At 43.9% G+C, this 23,952-nt stretch overlaps 2 protein-coding genes across 4 annotated transcripts in view; both read right to left on the bottom strand.

The window, feature by feature from the left end:
- LOC109291177 (meiosis-specific coiled-coil domain-containing protein MEIOC-like) overlaps positions 1–7,771 on the bottom strand; it is a 37,884-nt gene extending 30,113 nt beyond the window's left edge. For 2 of the 3 annotated variants that reach the window (XM_019508052.1, XM_019508055.1), the window contains exons 1-2: positions 7,702–7,771; positions 1,124–1,255 (exon numbers count right to left, since the gene is read on the bottom strand). In XM_019508052.1, coding sequence (XP_019363597.1) covers positions 1,124–1,165 — 42 coding nt within the window. In that variant the 5' untranslated portion in view covers positions 1,166–1,255; positions 7,702–7,771. The remainder of the gene's footprint in view (positions 1–1,123; positions 1,256–7,701) is intronic. The other variant, XM_019508053.1, reaches the window with a different exon arrangement.
- A 10,146-nt stretch (positions 7,772–17,917) lies between these two features.
- The window catches only part of IBA57 (IBA57 homolog, iron-sulfur cluster assembly), a 14,489-nt gene continuing 8,454 nt past the window's right edge, over positions 17,918–23,952 (bottom strand). Inside the window, exons 3-4 of the mRNA XM_019507925.1 lie at positions 22,310–22,656; positions 17,918–20,876 (exon numbers count right to left, since the gene is read on the bottom strand). Of these exons, the coding sequence (XP_019363470.1) occupies positions 20,482–20,876; positions 22,310–22,656 (742 nt within the window). The 3' untranslated portion in view covers positions 17,918–20,481. The remainder of the gene's footprint in view (positions 20,877–22,309; positions 22,657–23,952) is intronic.

Raw genomic sequence — 23,952 nt, 5'->3', positions numbered from 1 at the left:
CCAGATGCTTATCTAACCTCCTCTTGAAGATCCCCAGGGTAAGGAATCACTGCTACTAAAGACCCCAGTTACTGCTTCCAGGGCCAGGGGGTTTTTTGGGTTTTTTTTTGGGGGGGGGGGGGGGGCACGAGTTAAATTTGTCATACACTCACTGCCAGGGTAGGGACAGAAGTTACACATAAACCAGCGTAAGCGATTGGAAACCGGTTCCAATCTTTTAACAAAAAACAGGAGTTCAGTGCACAAAGATCACTTTCAAAGTGGCCAAAACTGGTTTAAGATAAGCCTAGATGGACATTAGCAGCAGATGCAACCAATTTCGGTTAAATTGGTTTACTGGAATTATCTCCCAGATCCCCTCCAGATTCAAATCAACTCACAGCCCCCAGCATCCCAGGATGCTTTGCACCTGCACCCCCCCCCCACAGGGCAGGGTAGACTATCCTTGGCCCAAGTTGTCTGCTCCAGCTAAGCAGGAACAGCTTCTGGCCTGGGCCACTGCAGGCATGTGGCTGCATTTCCAGACTCAAAAGTGAATGTCTGTTCACTTGCTTATCGGTTCAATCTATGCAGCTTAGACTAACCTGCGGAGATTGAATCAGTTCGGTCTTGACCATTTTGACTGTCCCAGAGTAGAGTTAAGAAAATTTAAGAAACCTAACCAGACTGAGACCCACTTGAAGGAAACAACACTCAGTCCTCAGCCTCTACAACATTAATAGCACAGAATAGTTACTGTAGTAGCAAGATTGACCCTCCCACTCCCAATGGATGGTCAACTGTTCACTGGTAAATGGACTGAGAATACTTTTCACATTAAATCACTCAGCATTTATTGACCAGTAACTTTCTAGTGACTGGCAGGATATTCTGAAAACAAAGGAGTTCACAGAAACTGATACTACTAAAGGCATTCAAGGCTGGGCTAGACTAAACAAGTAACTATTGGCTTCTGTGAATCACGGTTATCCTAAGAAACATACCAGAGAAGTCTTGTCCATCCCAACAGGTAATTTGCTTTAGGTTTCTTATATGGAGTTAAACATATTCATTTAGTCTGAACAACAGTAAGACAAAACCAATTCTGATCAAATCACCAAATGCAGTCGTTTCAGAGACTCACCTGTGGATTGTAATGACCAAGGGTGGTACTTTGTTTGACCATGTCCTTGCTATCAGAATATAAATTCTCTTTTCCCAAGCTTGCATCATTGCCATATAAACAGAAATTCACATTCTTAAGCACAGGCTTAACCTATTTAAAACAAGAAAACAATGATTAGAAATGTGTTTAAATATTTCAAGTACTTTTTTAGCCAGAAACATCAACATCTTGGGGCAGGGGGGAAATCTATACGTCTCTATATCTATATATTGATATCTCTGTCAATGGATGACATGGGCGACTGGTGGCTCCCGAGTCTGGGGGGCACCAGATCACCGACAGGGGAATCCCCAGTGACCAATTGCTGACTGTAGGGGGTCCCCCAGCAGCCAATTGCTGAGCCAGCAGCAAAACTGGAAGTGCACTTCCAGTTTTGTGACTGGCTCTTCCAGGAGGTGCACAGCCGATCTCCAGGGGTGCACATGCACCCGCTATGTGTTGCCAATGGATAGATAGAGAGATACACACTACCTATATCTATCAATGTACATTTATTCAGAAGATCAACACCAAAACACTTATTTGCTACAATAATATGGTTCAGTCAAAACGTTGGCGCTATTCTGACACAAAGGCATTCAACCCTTGGCTTGCAGGCCAGATCCAGCCTGCCGGGGGCCCCACAGGTCCAAAACATGTGGTGGCAAGGGAATGGTAGCAGCAGCTGCCGCTCCTCCTGCCAAGTTTCTTGACTGGTGGGCAGAGGTGGCCCAGGGGCCAATCCAGGCACACAGGCTGGCTAGGGTGTCACAGGGCCAATCCTGCAGCACTGGCCCAAGGAGATGAGAGGGCCCAATCTGGCAGCGTGGGGCTGAGAGGAAGCAGCTTGGAGAGCTTGATCCAGGCCAATACCTGCCGTGCCACTCATCGGACCCACAGCACCAAAAGGTTGGGCGCCAGGTGTCATAACACATTTGGAGACTTAAAAAGAGCCATTACCTAGCACAAAGTGGAAAGTACCTCTGACAGATTCATGGATATCCGAATAACACGCACACAAAAGAATTATGATTTCATTTAAGAAAAAGTGTCCAACATGTATGGTTAAAAAAAAAAAAAAATTTCCAAATTAAAACTGAACTTTGTCATACAGCTCTGCATCCAGCCCCAGGTGTCCTGGCTGCTCACTGAATATGCATGGTGCAGAATAGTGAACACCGACTAGATTTGTCACTTTTCATCTCTACAAGCAGCAGTGAAAACTCTCAAAAATCATCTCAATGATTCTTCAGATGAAACATTTTCAATCTGCTGCAAAGCGGGAAATCAGCAGATGCTATCAACCCCCGTGGAGGCAGGCATTCCTTAGGCAGAGCTCAAAACTGGAAGGCAGGGAGGAATATATTTGTTGGGGCAAAGGACTACAATGGCAATTTCATCTGGCTACAAAGGGTTTACTAGCCCTAAAGTTGTCTAAATGCTTGAGTCTAAAGCGTCTCACGATTCCGCTTGCTCAACTTTAAATAATTTTTCAGCCCTGACCCACATAACCAACGTGGTTTCAGCAAATTCAATGTCAACGTCATTAGCAGCAACCAGGAAAAGTGAATTCTCATTTCAAAGGGATGAGCTCAGTAACCTTTGGCCAGCAAGTATTATAATTAAACAGAAACAGAAGTCTGCTGAAGAATAACCTGGACAGTATTCCAAAACCCACCAGCAATCAATAGTTTTTGTAAAGTCAGCTATTACAGGACCTAGAAGATCATCATAATTTTTAGGATAAACAACATTAAAAAAAAAAAAAGTCAAAACTCTATCATATGCTAGGCACCACATGAGCACCCTAGCTTATCACAGTTTTGCTTCTCACAAGTATAAATTCACAATGAACAGGGTTTGCTAGAGTGTTAACTGACCCCTGGAAAAAAAGGAAAAGAAAAATCAGTATAGGTCGGGGTGCTCAAGTCCTGCCCACGGGCTAGTTCTGAGTTGCAGGGCCATGTACAGGTGCCTTCACAAGCCTGGAAATTTGGTGTTGGGGGGAGTGATGGCAATGAACACTGCCACCATTCCCTTGCCACCACATTTCCAAGCCCCACTCAGCTGGGTCAGGCCTGGCTGGGCCAGCCCCACATGGAAGGATTGGGACTCGTATCCTCATGGCTGGATGAGGGCAGCTACACAAAAACAACCTGGCCAGGGCCCAATGGAGCTCCTTGTCTGCATCAAGCCCCAGCCCCGCATGGGTGCCAACTGGGCCAGTGTTGCACCCTGGATCGAGCTCACAGACCTGATTTAGCCCACAGACCTGGCACAGTTCATCTGGCCTGCAAGCCAAAAAGGTTGGGCACCACTGGCATAAGTCACGCATACATTTATAAAACAGATCATAAACAATCAGAAAATTCAGTATAATTCTTAATGGGATTAGTCACAAGAATACTTCATCATGTAGCCCTGCATGTGCGGCAGATATTTCTTAGGCCCCGATTTCACTGAAGTCTTAACTCAAATTCAGCTCACTTTGCTTTTAAGGCACTCCATATCCACACACGCAATGCCCAAGTAGCTGAGTAACAGGGCAGACTCTCAGATAGCTATTAACAATTATTGCTGCTCTTCGCCATGGTGAAAGACGGGATGCAGAGGCAAACAATCAAAATGTGCTAGTCCTCCAAACTCTTCCTATAAGCTCACCCATTCCTGGGTACTATTTTACAAACAACCCGTGGTCTGATCTTGACTGGCTGTGGACGACCAGTCTGCCTCTACCTAGGGTCCGGGGTGCAGCCTGGCCCCTCATCACTTCTCCAGTTTCACCCCTTTCCAGCGTTGGAAGTGGCAGAGCGTTGCCTCCTAAGGACCTGTCCGATGAGTTGTTACTCTTCGGCATGGTCTTCACTGACATGACGGTGGTCAGTATTTATATCACTGTACAATCTTAAATGAGGTTTTGGTTCGCACCTCGCTGTACTACACCTTCACCCAACAGTGAGGACCCGAGTGAGACTTGCTCAGTCTAACTCATGCTAAAATGATAGGTTTATCTATACTTGACGCTTCATTCAGATGAGGGCCACGTGTGAATGTAAAGTGCAATAGCTGTTCTTGAATTATTCCACGTTTGGATGCTTCTTCTGGAATGCGAGTACCTTGTTCTTGGTGAAATTAATCTGCTTTCAGCTTCCTCAGGCTGCCCCGCATCTTCTTGTGCTACACTAGTGATGTGCCGGGGTGCCCCCCCCCCCCGAGATTGGTGGTGCACCCCTCCCCGAGAGAAGCGCCGCCGATGCTGCTGGTAGCACCTGCGGGTGGTCACTGCTTGCCACTCCCCTCCCCATCGACACCGTTGTGGCCACCTGCAGGAACTCCCAGTCACCGCCACCATGCCCCCAATGCCTGTGGGTGGTCGCCATGCCCCACCAGCCTCCAGGGGCACACGTCGCTCACGGTAGTTACAGGTTTAAACTGATCGCCAGTCACTGAGACCATTGGCGACGCGTAGGGGGTGCACACGGGTGCACCTGCACCCCCGGAGGCGCCAGACGTAAAACCAGAAGTGCCGGTGGAAGTGCACTTCCCATTTTGCCAGTTTCGCTTCTGGCTCGGCAATCGGCCGCTGGGGGACCACTCCCCACCAGCGCTCTGGTGCCCTTCCAGCCGTGGCAGGCACCAGTCGCTCATGCTGTGCTAGCTAAAGTTCAGTCCCTATTCCACATTAAGGCAACATGGGAAAGAGACTGGAAGTCTAGCTGCCTTTCACCTTTCCTCAAACCATCTATTCTGAACCTCTGTCAATTTGGAGGCCTATGTGCACTCTGGGTTACCAAGTCAGACAGCACAGAAACTTTGACCAAACCGCTTGGGGACAGATCTCCACGCCTCTCCTGGTTAACTTTCTGGAGGCCTAACATTTGTATAAGCACCAAACTGGTACCACCACTTTTTTTTTTCCCCCCTTTTTTAAGAGGGGCAAAAAAGCAGAAAATTTAGAATTTCAGCTACAAATTCAATATTTTGGCAACAAAGATATTAAGACCTTCTAGACAACATCCATATATGAACAACGTGGATTTATGCAATGAGTGCTTACAGTATTAACTTTCCTGTTCCCAGCTGTCAAAATTTAAGTGCAATACCTTGCCTCTTGCACTTAATTTTACTGTATTTTAGCTAGTTTGAAAAATCCAAGTAAGTTACAGAAAAGGGCCCTGTTTATACACCAGCTGTCACCAAGGCATTTAATTTAGGGACAAAAAGTAGATCAAGAAAAGCAGTATCAAGTTATCTGCGGGCTACATTTTTGTCTCAATGTCACAGGCCAGAAGGTACATGGAAGTCTCACCGATTTCAACAAAAATGTCAAGTCCCAGTGGTTTCCTGGGTCATGCCCCTGTTTTGTAGTTTTGAAGGCTAACCGGTATCATGAATGATAATTTACTTTACATCCGCACTAAAGAGTACTAAAACCTGGCATAATCTGTAAAATGCAAGACAGGCTTATAGAAACTCAGACCAAAACAGACTATTTGTATAACTATTCCCTAATTATAAAAATACTCTTCGTCAAACATTCACATAAAGTTGCCAAGTATTATTACAGTCTACAAAATTAAGTTTAAGAATGTTTTCTCCAAAAGTCTGCAACTCAAATTTGGAGTCCTTGCAAACTTTTTTGGGAGGAGGGGACAGAGTGAGGAGGGTGGGAAGGACAGTTGTTACACTGTACTTGTCAATATGTTGTCTGTATAATTCAGAGTGACCCAACCATTCTTAAAATATTTTGATAAAAGCGGTCATATTCATTGCAGGCTCTATTAGCATATACTAGAGCTTGATATCAGCTTACTTCACTGGCCTTCGCTTTGGTATAACTTTGACATAGTTTATCATCCTTTAGGAGGGAAGGAAAACACAAGGGCCTATTAAAAAGGTCATGAAAGGTGCTGAAGAGTAGTTTAAATAAATTCAAATATTTTCATTTGCATGTTTAAAATAGTTAATTAAAAAAAATATATATATATAAACCTCACTATTGTACTAGTTATCTTGAAACTCATGGAATTCTGTATATTTTTTTAAATTACAAGTTAGTGTTGCACGCTTTTTTTGTTAGTTTTAAAAAGCAAATGATTTGGGCAGTTCTCGCACACTAAACTCAGCTAAATTCATATATATATACACGTCCTCCAATAATGTAGTCCTCTCTCTAAAAAGTCAAACATTGTTATAATTCCTTCCTGCTCCCTTACAACTTATTGAGAATTAACAGTGCATGTTGCAAAAGGAGTTTCAAATGTTGCAAGCTAATGTACCTTACCACCAACTCTAAGATTTAGATGCCTTGGATAGGTTACGCAGGGATGCATTTGGTAGCCCTGTTGGTCCAAGACAAAAAGAAATTTAAAAATCTAGAGCTCTTGGTTCAGAAATGATACCTTTTCTGATGGCATTAAACAACAGATACATCCTCATATTACATTAGCCGATAGATTAGATGTAAAAAACTGCTTCCCCTCACCCCATCAGTCGGCAATTTGTGAAATCCAAAACAAAAATTGCAGCGTTAAACACAGTTTCGTGATATAATAGAAGTCGCAGAACATAGGAAAAAGGAACATCTGGTTGGAAAGCTCAACTATTCAAGGTAGCAATCAGTACCTAGGGGAGGGGAGCAGGGTGACAAGAGGCTTCCCAGTCCCCTAGGGCTGTCCCTCCTCTGGGGTCAGCACGAGCGCTTGGGTTAGGCTGTGTCAAGCATTCAGACTGGGGGTTTCAGCACCCCTTGTAAAAGGCTGGGCACGGTTACCTGTGATAACTGAATCACTTTCCAGTCATCACAGGGACTTTTAAGCATGCCACCTTTCTAGCAACATTACTGTGCAGAAATTGTTCTGCTCGATTCCTTGTTTGCACTTTTCAAAGCAGGAGCATGACTCCCCTCTCCAAACACCGCTCCTGCGCTAACGCAAAAATGACACGTCGGTTTAATCCCCGGGTGTAAAAATCAACTCCCATCCGACCCCCCTGCGCAGACGTTACCCACCAGTCAGTCCCGGTGTGCATTACTCGCCACCAGCCGCACACCCTGGACACTGCAGCACCAGCTTATCCCCGGGCCATGAAGTCTGGTGGCGTAGTCGATCCCCTGCTAAGGCTAAGCCACTGCTGCACCACCTCGCTTTGCACGCCGCTGCCATGGGACACGCGCCACACACCTCAGTGACTACACGCATACAGAAACTGTTGCCAGGCTCTGGAGAGCGTCTCCTCTCCACCCATTGAGGCAGCATGACAAACAAGGCGAGGAAAGAGGCAGGCGGGGTTTGATGCGTGCAGAAGGAAGAGGCCCTGGCTGCGAAAGGAGTCGCTCAAGTAGCAGCACTAGCATTAGGCACTCAGGTTCCCTGAAATAGTTGAGTCTCCAATCTGCACCTACACCAACACTGCAAACTGCTTGCACTTCCACGCCCCCCCCCTTCAGACACAATCCCCTTTAAATGACTCTGCAGCAACAGCCCCCCACGCCCCCAGAGCAAGACTGCAGCATGCCAAAGGCCTTGCCACAGGAGTCAAAGAAACCCGGAGCTTACATTTTGGGTCTTCTTGCTTTACAACCAGTCTCAGCCATGTAACGTCTGATGTCACTGGAGTACCAGTATGTGGAAGTACTATGGGAATTGTAGTCTTCCCCTATTGTGTAACAGCTACAAAGCACAGGGCTGAGCCTGCAACCCAGAGCCCTGGGAGCAGCCTCCTTGCAGCACAGGGCTGCAGCAGCTGCCTGGGCAAGAAACCTGAACTGAGCAGATGATAGATAAAGCTTAGCAGCCTTGGGGAAATACAGGGGGGTGGTTACCTGGAAGGCAGCACACCTGGCCTGATGCCAAATCCTGTCTCACTCAGGTGCGCACCCTCACCTGGAAGAAACAGCTCACTGGCAAAGCTGTGGTCATGCTGGGATGGGCATTTCCCCGTTTGTGTCATTCTGCCCAGCCCGCTATTGGGCAAGACTTGAACAACTTGTTTTTTTAAGAACAAATTTGGCTCTGTATAAACATTCACTAGACAAATGTTTGAACTCTTTTTAAAAGAAAGTATGTCTCAGATCAAGTAATAATTGTTGCTTGTACATTTTTTTTTTTTAATGCAAGTTTGAGGCTTAGATTTTTACCCTGGTCTGTGCATGGCTTGAATAGCTCCTCATGCTGCAAGCTGTGACTCTTGCTCCCCCCCATTTTACCTGAAGCTCTCCTTCATAGTCTAGTCCGCAACAAAGCCATCATTTTCCACCCAGGTGTTCACTGGTGTGCATCAGTGATGGATGATCCTGAAGATCCCTGCGTCCCTCTCTTGCTAGCTCACGAGCAAATGACTAAAGAAAGGGCCTCACCCAGGTGAACTGCATTTAAAAGCTGCCAAATGAAAGGATAGTGGGAAAAGTTAACAGCATCAAACTGAGAGGTTTGGTCTGTAGCCTAATTGCAATAAACAGGGGTGCTAAAGGCCTAATTGCAATAAAAAGGGGTGTTAAAGGGTGAGGATCAACAGGTTTTAATCAACACTTTGTACACCTTTAGTGCAGATAACTTCAGTTTAGCATTATGAGGCCAAGCCTAGGAGTGAGACATGAACCCAGGTGCTTTGAATCTCCCAACACTCAGCTCCTAGGCGAGAGGAGACCTCCTCCTTCTCCTTCTCCTCTGCTGAGAGTGGGAGTGCATGGACAGAAGAGGGGGAAAGGGACTGTACATTTAAAGATCGCCCTGTCCATACTTACAGCGCTTTCAGAAGTGGCACGGGGACTTAAAAAATGGTCTGACCCCTAAAATACCTGCATAGAGCTGTGTCCATGTTGGCTTTACCCAAGATTTTATACCAGTGGTACAGGTACCACCATCAGCAAATGTTCGAAGCACTGCCATAGAGCCATGCATGGCTAAATTAGCATTTGAACCAATTTTCCAAACCCACTCTGTAGCTTTTCTGAGCGTTAGATAAAATGATACCTAAAGGTGCTACTGGGTGGCCACCTCCCAGTAAAACTCAATGGGAATTAGGCACCTAATTCCCTACAGTGCTTTCCAGAAGTCCAGCTCCTGTCCATGTTGCACCTCTACTATTGTTACTATCTGTGAAACTTCACCTGTGCTAGCAATACTATTTAAAAAAAATTTTTTTTGGAAAAAATTTTTTTGTAGACAGGACCTGTGTGTTTGTCTAGTAGATGTGCAATGGGGTTGCACAGAGAGGGCTGCATGCAACGGTGGAGGAGGCCCCTTTCCAGGCTTATTATGTACATAGAAAAAAACAGAAAGTTTCTGAACCCTTTATCTTCTCTAACTCTAATCTCACCTTCCACAGTTCATTAGGCCATTTTTTCACCACATGCATGTATAAATTAGTTACTCCCAACTACCATTTTCTAATGCAGATAATTGCACATAAATCCGGTGGCAGAAATCCATGCCCGCTTGATAGATCCAAATATTAATCTTTAAAAAAATGCATTAAAATAATATACCTGAACTATTGGTTTGTGAATAGTACGTCACCCAAAAAACCCAAGGGACTCTGGTTTGTGTGCTGCAGAGTCTGCAATCTAAGTAAAAGCAAAATAAAAGCCACAAAACTAATAAAAGCAGGAAACACAACGGAGACCCTATAGTTTAGGCTTAAAAGTTGGTATACCTTAAATGCTGATGATCCGTTAGGATATATACTCCCGAACCTCTTCTTTTTTGATTTGTTACTATACGCATGCACCCATCTCAAAGCAGCACGAGGGAGATACCCCTGGGCTGGCTCTCAGCAAGCAGAGCTGTGGTTTCATCAACACTGGCCTGGCATAAGGAAGTCAACACAAGCCACCAAATCCGTCCGTGCTAAAAACGCTGAAAAAAAGTGTGCACCCGCTACAAAAGCTAATATGGACCATGACAAACACATGATATTATGTTCTCCAGATTGCAGGTTGTCAAGAAGGAAAGCTTGCATTTACAACCCAATCCAGCAGCCTAGTCGGCCCAGCCTTTCAAAAGCTTTCACCTGAATAAAATACTGCAAATGCTAATAAAAGTACAAACATGTTGGTAGGAGTCCATCACGTATTGCTGTAATAATACACACTGCCGAGTGAAACACGCGTATCAGTACAAGTGAGTTAGTACTGATATACGCTGCGTCTGCAATGGAAATTGCAATGATTCACTGAACCGATAGAGAGAAGCGTTACCAATAATCTTTGTTTCTGCCCGAGAGCATTGAGTGGAAACAACCTTCTTTTTCGATTGCAATATTTCAAGACTGAAATTTCAGAATAGAATGCATTTGATCTTGATTTCAGTCATAAACGCTTCTGCATTTAAGATCACAATAAAATCCCCTATGTTATTTGGCTCTGTAAATGCCTCCTGCGTTTTTTAGAGTGAAATCTCACGCTCTTTTCTTTACTTCCAAACTCTCCCCTGCTATCTCTTTGTGCAGTAATGTCACCTATTTTCCATCCGGCATCTTAACCTTTTGGACTGTAAAATGAACGGGAACATGTACAATTGCAGCCAGAGAACCGCCGCTTGTACTCAGTGCAAGTAGCACAAATTTCTAGTTGTCCTCAAAGAAAAAGTATCACACTGGTGAATCCACACCGCTTCATGCAACACACACAAGGTATTTGAGACCTTTGCACATGTGTTTTAGCGAGGTATTCTGGCAGCATTTAGCACAGAAGCATTTTGGTCCCCCCTGCAAAGGCAGATGAGGAGGAAGAATGTGCTTTGTTGGGGGCCGGCTAGGGCAGGGCCAGGCACACAATTTGCAAAATGGTGTGCAGGTACTCAAGTGCTTGCAAAATGAAGCACGTTCGTGCAAAATGAAGCATGGGTGCGCAAAGTGTGTGCATGCATAAAATAGAGCATGCATGCAGATGTGTGTACACACGTGCAAAATGAAGTGCGTGTGTGCATGTGTTCATGCACAAAATGGAGCATGCATGTCTGCAGACATAGGCACATATGCTGTGGGAAATGAACTGCATGCAAAATGGAGCGTGTGCATGCACCAAATGGAGTGTGTGTGCATGTATGCAGTGTGCATGTGAAAAATAGAGCATGTGCAGGTGTGTGTACACAACCATATGCAAAATGAAGCATGTGCAGACATGTTCACACGTGTAAAATGGAGCATGTGCATGCACCCAATGGAGCGTGTGCACATGTGCAGTGTGCATGTGCAAAACAGAGCATGGGTGCAGATGCATGTACACAAGCATGTGTGAAATGAAGCATGTGTAGTGCATGGGCAAAATGGAGCACGCCTGTGTGCTGACACATGCAAAATGAAGTGTGCTTGCAAAATGGAGCATGTGCGTGCACCAAATGGAGCATGTGTGCAGTGTGCATGTGCCAAATAAAGCATGTGCAGGTGCGTGTACACAAGCACGTACAAAATGAAGCATGTTGTGCGTTTACAAAATGGAGCATGTGTGCAGACATGGTCACACCTGTGCAAAATGGAGCATGTGCGTGCATCAAATGGAGCGTGCATGTGTGCCAAGTGTGCATCTGCAAAACAGAGCATGTGCAGGTGTGTACACACATGCATGTGCAAAATGAAGTGTGCGCAGCGGGTGTCCAAAGTGGAGCACGCATGTGTGCAGGCACGTGCACATACACACGTACAAAATGAAGTGTGCGTGCACCAAATGCAGCGTGCGCGCGCAGAACACAGAAGCGGGGGAAGGGGGGGGTGAGACGCCCACAGGCCCCGCCCCTCGCGCGCCAACCCGCGCGCGCTCCAACGGCTGTCCGCTTCCCCCTCCCTTTGGGCGCGAGGGGGCGGGGCTTCGCTAACGGCCGTCCCCGCCCCCCCCTCAGTGCGCGCCGCTTCCCGCGCCAACGGCCTGATTGGCCAACTGTCTGGACAGGGAGAAACCATTCCCCGCGAGAAAGGGGCGTGAGGAGTCGAGTGGGGCGAACCATTTCTCTATCTCTATAAATAGAAGTACAGATGTTTAGTGTCATTCTTAGGGTCTGCGCTTCAGCAGTGTGGGGAGGGGGGCCTTAGCTTGTATTTATATTGATATGACAGAAATATGTATCAGTATATAGGTAAAAAAAATACATATAAATATAGATAAAAAATGTATGGGTGATGTATATTTAAATATAAATATCGATAAAATAAATAGCTATGTTTTTCACGTTCCTGAAGCGCAGACTTTAAGAACAACACCAAAAATCTATTTCTATAGAGATAAAAGAAATATTTATAATTATTAACGTAGATAAAATAAGCATATATGGTTTTCACATTCCTGAAGCGCAGACTTTAAGAAAACCAAAAATCTATATTTATATAGAGATAAAAGACATTTATAAATATAGAGAAAGTAATAGATATAAATGTAGATAAAATATATATGATATATATTTAGGTATAAATATCGATAAAAGAAAGAGCTACATTTTTCACATTCCTGAAGTGGAGACTTTAAGAACAACACCAATCATCTATATTTATATATAGGCAAAATAAATAGTTATAAATATAGATAAAAGAACTGATATAAATACAGATCACATATTCATTATATATACTTAACAGAAACCAGGGATTGAGCTGAAGCACATTTTCAAGCACTGACTTGGTTGCTGGTTGGCTTTTTTTTTCTTCCAGTTTAAAGGATGTTTTTAGGATGCGACTCTTACATGGCACATGTGGCCAGTCTGAATTTATTGCACAATGGACTAGTTACTTGTGTAATAAAATAATTAACTGCATAATACATGTAACGTGTGGTAAGGGGCTTGAGTGGCCACCCATTTTACACACTGAGCCCCATCGAGGTCCACGTCACCACCATCCCTGGAAATCTCTCTGGAGAGGGGAGGCTGAAACAGGGTCACATTAAATGCTCCCCATTAAGGTATGAAACTCAATCACTCAGAAATTAGGATGGGCCATAATTAAGATGGCCTTAATTCGGCCTTCTGGCGCCTGTGCAATAATGCACTCATTTAATCACACGATGATCACGTTATTTTTTCCTTCAAAAGCCTTCTTAAGGACTCTTGTGTAAAATATAGGGTGGATGGTGCTCCCCTTATGATCTTCCCCTCGATAACTTGTTTGCTCTTTGTTCAAGGTGCAGCCTTATGTCGTGCTTTTTGCACAGTATTCAACCCCTGATCGGAAGACAAACACGCTCGTGTCTTTGTGGGCTTCTCTAAGGCGCTTGTATCGACAGTATAAATAAAATTAATTTTTGCAATTCCTCTGTAGAAAGGAGGAATATAATTATTCTCTTTGTACAGACTGAGAATTGAGGCACAAATCAATTTAGCAAAGTCTCCACTGGTTTTGAGTGACCAGTTGCAGGTGCCCAAGACACTATTTTTCAGGGGGCTCAGCACTATTTAGCACTTTCTGTGTTCAAGATGCGTGTCTTCGTGACTTCCGTAGCAGCTGTCGATGCTCAGTGCTTCTGCAAATCAAATCCAGGGTCTCATATCAAACACCCCCAAAACAGGAATGTACTAGTAGGGACTACATGCGAACAGTTTAAGTGACTTGAGAAGTGTCACCCAGGAGACAGGAATAAGAAGGGCAGCATTTAACATCCTTAACTATCAGACTGTTGTTTCACTTCTGCAAATTCTCGTATCAGTCCCCAACACTCCTAAAATAATGCAAGTGTCCTACAGACCACCCAACACAACACAGACCTGATGCACCCCTAAAGCAGATCTATCCTGTGCATTGAATGAGGCAAGTGTCATATGGAAAAATGGCAGCGAAACAGTAATGTTATAGACTGGATGGTCCAGAAATTATGTGGGAGGCAAGGATGCCTTAGGGCAGTATGTTTTATTGGACCAACTCCACAGGTGGCCTAGAGCTAGACAAACTTGAATGCAAGACAAGGTTCTTTCGGTAAATCTGGTATCTTTTATTAGACCAACTCAGACATTCATCTTCAGGTGTAATCATGAGCCTGCACTGTGCCTGGTAAAGTAAACCTTCTACTTAAGAAGGCTTAAAAGCTATACACTGCTCATTAGTTTATAAAATTTGTAGCTAGTTTAGAAAGGGCCAACATATTCTGCTTTCTGCCTGACTTCAGACCAACTCAGGTAACTCCCTCTCACTATTTACTCCTGCTGCAGGTCTCACTCCTGTCCCCTCGGCACCAAGGACAGGTTCTCTTAATCCTAATCGATTAGTCCCAGGTCTGGCACACCTGGCAGCAGACCACAACTTTAGTTGAAGGGAAAGTCTTGTTTGACACCAGTGCATAGAGCACTGTTGCATTTAGCAGCTAAATCTAAGGTTTCTATAAGGATATAATATAAAACAGAAGTCACCAACAATTTGGGCACAAGAACTTCTTGAAGAAAATGTGCCAGAACTTTTTTAAGCAAGGGCAAAACAGTATATTTTTGCCTTGCATTGCTCTTGGAAACACCTGGAAATTTAGGGCTGAATTTTTCCGAACTATTTAGGTTTGAGGCATTTTCCTCATTGGGAAATTCCAGACCAACTCCTTAGTTTGGTAAAGTGATAAGAAATTAGATAGGTTCTTATAATGGGGAGTGCCTAGAAGCCTTAGTAATTATCAGTGGCACAAGCCTCATGTATAATAATGATGCGCTTTCATGGCAACATAGTTTCAGTAATACATTTCTTACCTCCGAATCAGCCGTTTTTATTCATTTCTGCTGAGATCAGCTATTGAAAGATTTGAGAAAAATGTCACATTTTATTTTAAGCAAAAAGCAAAGAAATCCTTTGGCGATTTTCCACTTTTTAAGCGGCACAAGTTGAGTTTCATTTGATTTTATTTTGTGCCCTGCACAGAGTTGATTTCTTGATCCCATTTCATGCAGTCTACCTCATTTGAAACTAAATTAGCTGGGACTCTACTACTGATCTCACGTAACGTGCATTACAATATCACATAATACAAAGTAAAAGCGATTTTCTCCTAGCTCTGGTGCTTGAACTTAAGCACTTAAGTGTGTATTATAATAGCATCTAGCTAAAAGCAGTTTGCTTTTCAGATGGATTGAACATACGCAGCTCCCTTTCTTGGCAACAGAAGTTATTTAGCCCAGCTGCTTATAACCTGTAAAAAATTTAAAATTTTTTACCTGTTTTTTTTTTTTAATTTTGCCCTTGGTAACATAAAAGTCTTTCGAACATTTTAGAAAACTAAAGAAATGAGTGAGTGCATAGCTGAAAGATAGATAGGACTCCCACAAAAAGAAAAAATGTAGCTTTTATTCCTGCTGTATTACAGCAGTACAATATAACTATTCTGAGACTTTGCACAATGGGTGACAGGGGGGAAAAGCTTTTCAGGACAAACCAGCCTAAATATGGTCTACACAGCCACTCCTTTGTTACATTCAGAAAGTCTAAACCGCTACACATTAATTTCTGCTTCCAGCAAAAAGACTTAAGAACCTGAGAACTGACTGAACACGAGTAAACTCAGTCTCAACTTTTTCACCTCTACTTAAAAAAAGACTCTTCAAGAAGGAGAAACATGTCAGCACAGAGCCACACAGCTCTTCTATCACCCAAAACTATTTTTACACGAAGAAACAAAACCATTTTCCTAGATAGGTAAGAAACCAAGTGTTACTTGTGTGTCTCACATACATCATGGAATTAATCTAACTTGTACCCTATGTTGGGTAAATATCGATTTCTTTCATTCTGAGTCAACTCTTTAAAACTGAAACACAACAAAGCAGTAGGGCTGTGTGAAACAGCACCGTTCTGTTTCGCCTTGAGTTTCAAGGTTTTGACAGAACAGCATTTCGTATCAAATATCATTTCGATTCGAAACAGCTGTTCTGTTTTGCTTTGTTGAAATAGTGAGGCTGTTTCAATGTTTTGCTAGATCGGCTGGGGACGGGGAGTCGGCCCAGCTGGGCTGACTTCCCAGCTGGGCTGACTTCCCATCCCTAGCGCTAAATCGGGGTGGGCCCGAGGAGTCAGCCCAGCTCGGCCGATTTCCCGTCCCCAGCCAATCTAGCAAAACATCGAAACAGCCTTACTGTTTCAATGAAGCAAAACAGAAAAGCTGTTTCAAATTGAAATGAAATTCAATACGAATGCTGTTCCGTGAAAACTGTTAGATTGGGCTAGGACCAGGGAGTCAGCCCAGCTGGGCTTACTTCTCATCCCCTGCACTATGGTCGAAACATTTTGACTAGCCTCATTTGGTTTCAAGGCTGTTTTGAAACCCTTTGTTTCATTTCAATTTTGCTGTTTCGACCTTGAAATGAGTAGAAATGAAACAGCCAGTGAAATTTCGCACAGCCCTACAAAGCAGTAACATACATTTATAAAAAAAAGAAAAAAAGGGATATTGATTGAGTATAGAGATGGAGCACTTTCAAAAGGAGCTGCTAGACTCCTGTTTTTTTATGGTCAAGAAACATTTTAAGAACAAAGTAAGGCAACCTTTCACGATGGTTATTGTTTTTTTCAACCCTGTAAGAAACTGAGCATTCAGGATAATTGCTTCTCTCATCTTTCACATCTTAAGTCATCTTATCCCTTTATAGAAGCTCCTATATTTTATATGTTTAAAAGTTGATATTATTTCCTCTCCAGCAATGTTCACGTATCCCAAAGGCATTTTTACTGTGCTAGAACAGCAGCTGTTAGGCAAACATGGCACTCATCATACATTGTTGGCAGCATGAGCCTTCAAGAGCAGTGCTACTTGAATATTAAAAAAAAAAAAAAAAAAAATATGGGGAACAGAATATAGAACTAAAACGATCCCTGGCACCAGGAAGAGACACACAAGAGCCAAAGAAACTAATTACTCTCTACTCCCTTCAGAGAACAGCAGATCATCTTTAAAAGGTAAGTGACATTTTTTTCCATGTATATTTCTTAAATATTAACAATAATAATAAAAACCAACACACACTGATCCCAAACTACATGCGGAAATTCATACAAAGATGAGCCACCTTACTAACCAGGAAGTGCAAGTCCTTGCTCTCAATGGAAAGCAGTTTATGCTTGTTATAATATGCTTATTATACATGGACAGTTTATGCTCATTTGTTCTTGTGCCAATGTTACATGTTAGCTTTAATAGCTCATCTACTTCCCTTGTGTTCACCCCAATGTATTTTTAATCATATCCCATCTCCGCCTTCATTTTGGTGGGCCTTCCGTGCACCTGTTCCATCTTGAGCTCCTTTCTTGAACATGCATGACCAGAATTATAGATGGTAATTCAAATGTGGCTTCATTAATGCCTTGTAGAACAGCATTACTGTTCTGTAACTTCTGAACTGGAAATACTTTGATGGATAAACATTCAGATCACCTTTTCCATCACTGCATCTCCTGGTGATTCATAATCATCCTGTGATCAAGTATTACACCCATGAATTTCTCCTTCTATGCCATTCCAAACTGACAATCCCTCAGACTAAAGGGCATATTCTGGTTATTAGTACTGAAGTCTACAATCAACCACTTCCTCTTGTTCTTCCTGTATAAATCATACCATCATATGTAGGAGAAACATTTAAAAGAGGGCTCAGGTCTTAACAGATACCACACTTCCCAATTCACCTTTGACTTCCCATTTTGGTAGATGGTGGATTTTGGGCCGGACCCAGAATGGGCCACATTTTCATTGTCTTTAGACAGGAATAGGAGCAGATCCCTCATTCTAAAACGCAAGAATGCCAACGTAGTTCCATCACTGAAAGATCAGACCTTTGTCTGTGTAAATCTGACTTAGACTGACCAATCAAAAGTAAGAGATGCTTTTAAATTACTGACATAGCTAACTTTTAATGAGGTATTCCACAGAATTAGTTTACAGCAAGATTGAGGAGTTTTAACAAACATGAGCAGCTCTCACAGAAACAGCCCACTTCACAGTTATGGCAAGGACAATGCAATGCCAAAATGCCCTTTGGACAATTATTACAAACAGGGAATAAACAGGACTTCTTTCTGTCCACACCATGCACACCCAGTGCGCAAGTCTGAGTGCAGATTTTATTGTTCGTTTTATAGGAGCTGTCTGTATTTTCATAGATTAGGTTACATCACCAGTGGATGAGGACAAGAAGGCACAAGGAAGGCAAGCTGTCAGGTGAGAGGACAGACGTGGCTGCATAATCAGGGCTAGATGAAAAGATGGAGCCAGCATAAATCAGCACTAGCCAAAGAGAGGTTGAAGGAAACAGAGTGAGGCGGATGAAGCAAACTCCAGGAAGAGACAGCAACGTGAACTGGCTGGAGAAAGGCCTTGTTTGGCAGCAGCTTGAAGCTGTTGAGAAAATGTGGGAAGCAGGAACCAGGAACACTCGGAGGCAAAGGCAACAAGTTATGCAGATGGGAAAGACGGGATGCAGACATGAGCATAGATGGCACGCAGGCCTTGGAGCCACAGACTACTGCAGACTTTGCTCAGCACTCTCCTGCTCATTCTTCAGAGGACACAATCCTGCACTCTTCCAAGTCATCCTGTCTGATACTGTCTCCCATAATATCCATATAGAGGGGAGGAGCGGGCATCTTGCACTGGACAAACACACATCAGTTTGTAAAAATGATGCAAGAGCAATAATGCAGCCCAAGGTTATAGAAACTCATTGAGGGTTTTTGGGCAATTTACAGGATTTCCTTATGGACAAGTCAGCTAGTTCCACTATTTATTTCCTCATTGTACCTACATTTGGCATGGTCTACAGAAAAAGAGCTGTACTGCTTTAATTATAAGCTACACCACCATAGTTAAAAATCCCCTTATTGTCAGCACCATCAGTCCTGGTCTACCCCACAGAGCGTTAACAGCACAACTCCCAGTCCATAGCCATGCTCACTTCTGAGTTAAAGTTCTGCCTCAGATTTTGCTGGCAAAATAAATAGTTGTACTAGTTTAAAGGTGCTCACAGCAACATAACTTATTCCCATAAGGCACTAGTATACAGGTGTGATTGTGCAAACAGCACAGGTTGTCCAAATTTAACTATTTCAGTGAACTATCACGCCTCCAACCGAAATAGCTATATTGATACCAAAACTGCTTGTAGACTAAGCCTTTCTGACCAGCCTCATGGATGGCAGCGCAGCTCTGGAAAAACTGGTGTACGCAGTGTGTGCCCTCTGCTGGCTCTGCAGGGACTTACCAGTATTTCAAAACCTGGATACATTTCTCACTCGCAGGATGAGGTATTGAAAGCAAATTACATATTTGAATTGCAGAGTATTATCCATGCCTTTTGCTTCACAGTTAACAGTGAAAGAAAAAAAAAATAACCAGAAATTTGGGAGCTATGCAGAAAGTTCATTGCAAGAACCTCCACAATGAATGTTTTAGCCTGAGTGTAGCAAAGATGCATCCTAGTGAAAGATTTGTGCAGCATGCTCTTTGCTAAAATGTGCAATACCACAAAAATAATATGTACACACACCCACGCTTTTTATACATGCAATGATAAGACTCCTACTCCCATCACCCCTTTCTGCGTTGCAACAAAGCACTACACTTACAATAAACTTTGATCCATCCACTAAGTGGTAGACTACAAATCCTCAGATCCTACAACATGTCCATACCAACTAAAATAAATATTGGGCACCCTTACACAGACTAGGGTCTGGCCTCTTTAAACACCCCCTTGTTAGTATTCTTTACCCAGTACAGCCCTCCTCCCCCTTCCCAAGCATGACTTTTAGGGCTCATGCACTCATCTGCTACTTCATGTGAAGGAAAGGAAAACAGCTCAAAGCTCCCAAGCACCTACTTGGGGAGCAGCATCTGTGTGACATGACCCCCTGTGCACATCAGCTTTGGCTAAGCCAAGAGGCAACAGAGAGGAAGCCAGTACAGAAGTCACCCCTCCACAGCACAGCTCCCGAGGGACAGCAGCAACTGGCTTGTTTTCACTCTCTTTCAGAAGTCAATAAGGTGCAGGTGGCAGGAGAAAGCAGGCCACAGAAGTGCTGCGAGTGGATGGATCATCTTTGGGGATTAAGCCCGGCCATCCACAGCACAACTCTCTCTAATCCATCTCCCGCAATCTGTTTTACAAGGGAAATATGCAGAAGAAAGTCCATAAACTGAACTTTCCTTAGTGTCTCACCACCCCATAGGCTGGCTTCTCCATAATGGGCAGCACATTACCCTTGACTTGCTGCCAGTGCTTGGCCCAGATCCCAAGGACCCTGCTACAATCCTCCCTGACTGAATCCTGCAAGCAAAATATAAAGGCAAAAGGGGGAAAAAAAGCATGGGACAGGAGGAAGAGAATGAATTTTCCAAGCTGCTGAGACAATATTTGTCTTGTAAGGCAAACGTACAGCAGATGATTCCTCATTTACTTATTGGCAGGTTTTGGCCACCACTTGGGTACAGTTGCAGTAAGGTTCACAGTGGTGTCACCTGGTAGATTTATATGCAGCGGTTCATTTACATTAGCCAATCGCAGCAAAGCAATGCCAAGTTCATCTCCTCCAGCCCGGTATTTGCCAGCTGATTTTCCCGATTCAGTCAAGATATCAGACCCCTCAGGAATCCTTTCCGATAACAGAGGAGCTGAAAGCTGAACTGGCAGCAGACGTTTACGGATGACACCCATGTGGTGGGTCCTCGCTGTTAGCTCCTGTCCAATGTAACAGCCTTTGGTAAAACTGATGCCGTTCATATAGGCCAGGTTGGATTCCAGGGGCAGGGCTACTCCTGGAGGAATGTCTTCTACACCTTCAGGAATTCCTGGAGGGAAAATAAAATGAGAATCAACAGATAAATGCTGTAGGGCTCCTCCAACAACAAGGACCTCTCAGTATATGGGCTGTCAAGCTTGCTGTCCCCTGCAAACTGTAAATAAGGCTATACTTGTAAACAGAAATAATTTGAAAAGAATGGCCTTTCAACAGGTTACCTCAGGGCCCAAGCTGAAATCATCTGCCCTAACTGAGCAGCCTTAACAAAGGCCGATTGGAAAGGCAAAGTGAAAAGCTGCGTTCAAGTCTGATCTCAAGAGGTGTTGAGCACTTCCCTGTGGAAATCGTAAGCACTACGCAGAGCTGGGGTCAAATGAACCAGTACATATTTTAATAGGAAGGGTCATATCTTGATCACCTTCATCACATGCTTGGATTGTAGGTTCAATAAAGGGTCATTTTTACAAAATCTTATGTAGTATGCACAGGCTGGTCAGGAAATAGCCCAATTTATATTAAAACCTATTTAAAAAAAAAAAGAATTTGGGTCATCCAACTTGAAAACCTCTTTCTTATTGTCCTTATCTCTTAAGACTTTGCCAAATGCTTTATCAATAATTTGCACTTCATACCTTCTGGACCACGGTGACTATTATCTCTTCCACCTTTGTTGCACATTGCTTTTTGGGCATCTAATAAGCTCTTCTTAAAGAGCTCCTCTGCCCCCTCATGTCATATTTTTGTATTTGAGTTTTTCCTCCTTGTCAATGTCACTCCATTTTTCTTCAGTTTTGTTGAAATTAGTCCTTTTGAAGCCCAAAGTGTATACGTTACTGATTAAGACTGTCCCCTTGTTCCCCAGTTTGAGGGTGACCAGGTCCTGCTCACTGCTCCCCCAGCTACCACTGCAGCTAATATTTTCTGGTAGCACCTTTCCAGAAACCCACTGAAGTCAACAGATCCATCAACACGTTAAAAGAAGGATCTGAGCTACAATTTCCATCACAAATCAAATGTAAACTGCTCTGTTCCTAAATGCCTTTAAGAATCCAGCCACATATTCTTTTCTAAACAGACCAAATTCATTTGCCAAGGCTTTCCCTGGCAACAGGAAAACAGACAGCACTGGTAGTAGTCCAAACTTCAACAAAATGACTCAAACTATGGAAACATCTGACCATATGGAAATGAGAAATCCTATTTTTCATTGTATACACATGCCACCCACCAACCCACCTACACACAAAAAAACCTTAGCAACAGAAAAATATATTTATTTAAAAAAAAATAGAACAGAAATCAAATTTAGCCCCAAAGTATCAGACAAGAACTGTGTTCCCTACCATGTTCAGTACATTCAGACTGGCAATAATTAGCATTTATAACTTTCTCCAGTGTCTTGCATATAGACTTTTTATGAAAACATGTATCATTTCTTTCATTTTCCTGGTCTGTAAGAATATAAAACTAGAACTGGCTTACCTTGTTTGTATCTGTGCCTATGATACTCCTTAATGTTTCCTATCTGACTCCCAGGGACAACCTCTAATGGGTTTGTCTCTTTGCTCATGATCAATCTCCAGCCCATGACTTCTGCTCTGGGATCAGGAGTAAAAATCAAAGTTTTGTCTTTGTATTTATCAAGGGTACTGGAAACGTATCCAGACTGCTCCCCTGGGAGGACTGCCCACAAAGACAGGTCAAGGCAGGGGTCTATGTCTACTTTCTTCCGGATCTTGTACAATTTCAAATGCTTTTGAACTGAGTCCAGCACGGTGCTGTCACACTCCAGCAGGATGTTTGGCTCCTCTTCTTGACTTTCATGAAGCCTGAAAAAGTAACACACTCAAGGTCAACAGAAATAGAAAAAGATTCACACAAGCCCTTTTCCTTAATCCAGGTCTAAATCCAACAATTTGCAGAATGGATTCAATGCAACAAATGCTGATCTAAGCAATACTCAACCTCTTGGGTAACTAAGAAATGTTTGCATCAAACTTTTCCTTGCACGGTGTTTACCACTGCTTTGCCCAGCACTCTTGGGCTTCCCCCTGTGCCCACCCACCTAGTGAAAATCCATAAAGACCCTCTCATCCTTCTCCTGCAAGCCAGAAAGAAAACTATAACCCGGTAATAGTTAGGCAGGCACCATCGGCGCTACTGAAAAGGCTACAAACTTCACCCACTTGATCAAGGAAGTTACCTTGCCTTGCCCATATCAGCATGCTTGGTTCTCTCATCCACCTGTTATTTCTTGTCTAAGAGTCTGTAAGTAATTTAGGGTGGGGGTTGCTGATTGCTACATGCTGCTAGCACGACAGGGCCTGACTTAGCTCTGCCTTTCGTGCACTACCATGTGAACAGCAGCAGCGCAGCTGAAAATACCAGAGGGCCCCATTCTTTGCTGCCTTGTTCCTGAAACGGTCTTTTACATCTGTGTGCAATGGGCAGACGATGCTATCATTATAGTCTAATAGCACTCACAACCAGTTTGTACAGTGATAGAAGACGGTGTGAGGTGCAAGGCAGTGGTAAAGCTGAGCCACTATATTCAGATATAGTCCAGGATAGGCACCTAAGTACCACAGAAGGGATGTACAAAGAAGAGAAGCAAGTTATTACTTATATGCTAGCCAATTGCCTGTCAAAAGTATCAGGGGGGTGGGCGGTGACCGGGGACAGTGACCTGTGTCCGACCCCGTTCCCCCCACACCTACGGGGCTGGACCCGCTCTCCCCTTCCCCCTGCTGCGCCGGGCTGGACACCGCCCCTCCATCTGCTTCATCGCTGCTGCCTGCAGGGCCAGGGGGGCATGGCCAGCAGCACTGGCTTTGCTCCCACCCCTGGCCTCTCCATTTTCCACCGCGTGCAGGGAGCAGGGGGGACCCTCCTCCATCCACTCTGTCACCACCACCTGCAGGCCCATCCACTCCATCGCCTGCCACGCGGGGGGGGGAAACGACACGACAGAGGCCCAGGCCCCCAGGCTCACTCCCCCCACCCCCACCTGGGAGGCCGGCGGGAACAAAGCCCAGTGTCTGGCCCTATGCCCCCACTCCCCTGCAAACCTCAGTTATCTTTTAAATCTGTGAACTTAGAGGCAACCTTGTATAAGTTCATACACT

This window comes from Gavialis gangeticus, unplaced genomic scaffold, assembly GCF_001723915.1.
Source record: "Gavialis gangeticus isolate Ggan-Ray unplaced genomic scaffold, GavGan_comp1, whole genome shotgun sequence".
Taxonomy (NCBI): domain Eukaryota; kingdom Metazoa; phylum Chordata; order Crocodylia; family Gavialidae; genus Gavialis; species Gavialis gangeticus.
The sequence above is the reverse complement of the archived record's forward strand: the minus strand, read 5'-3'. Positions and strand labels throughout refer to the sequence as shown.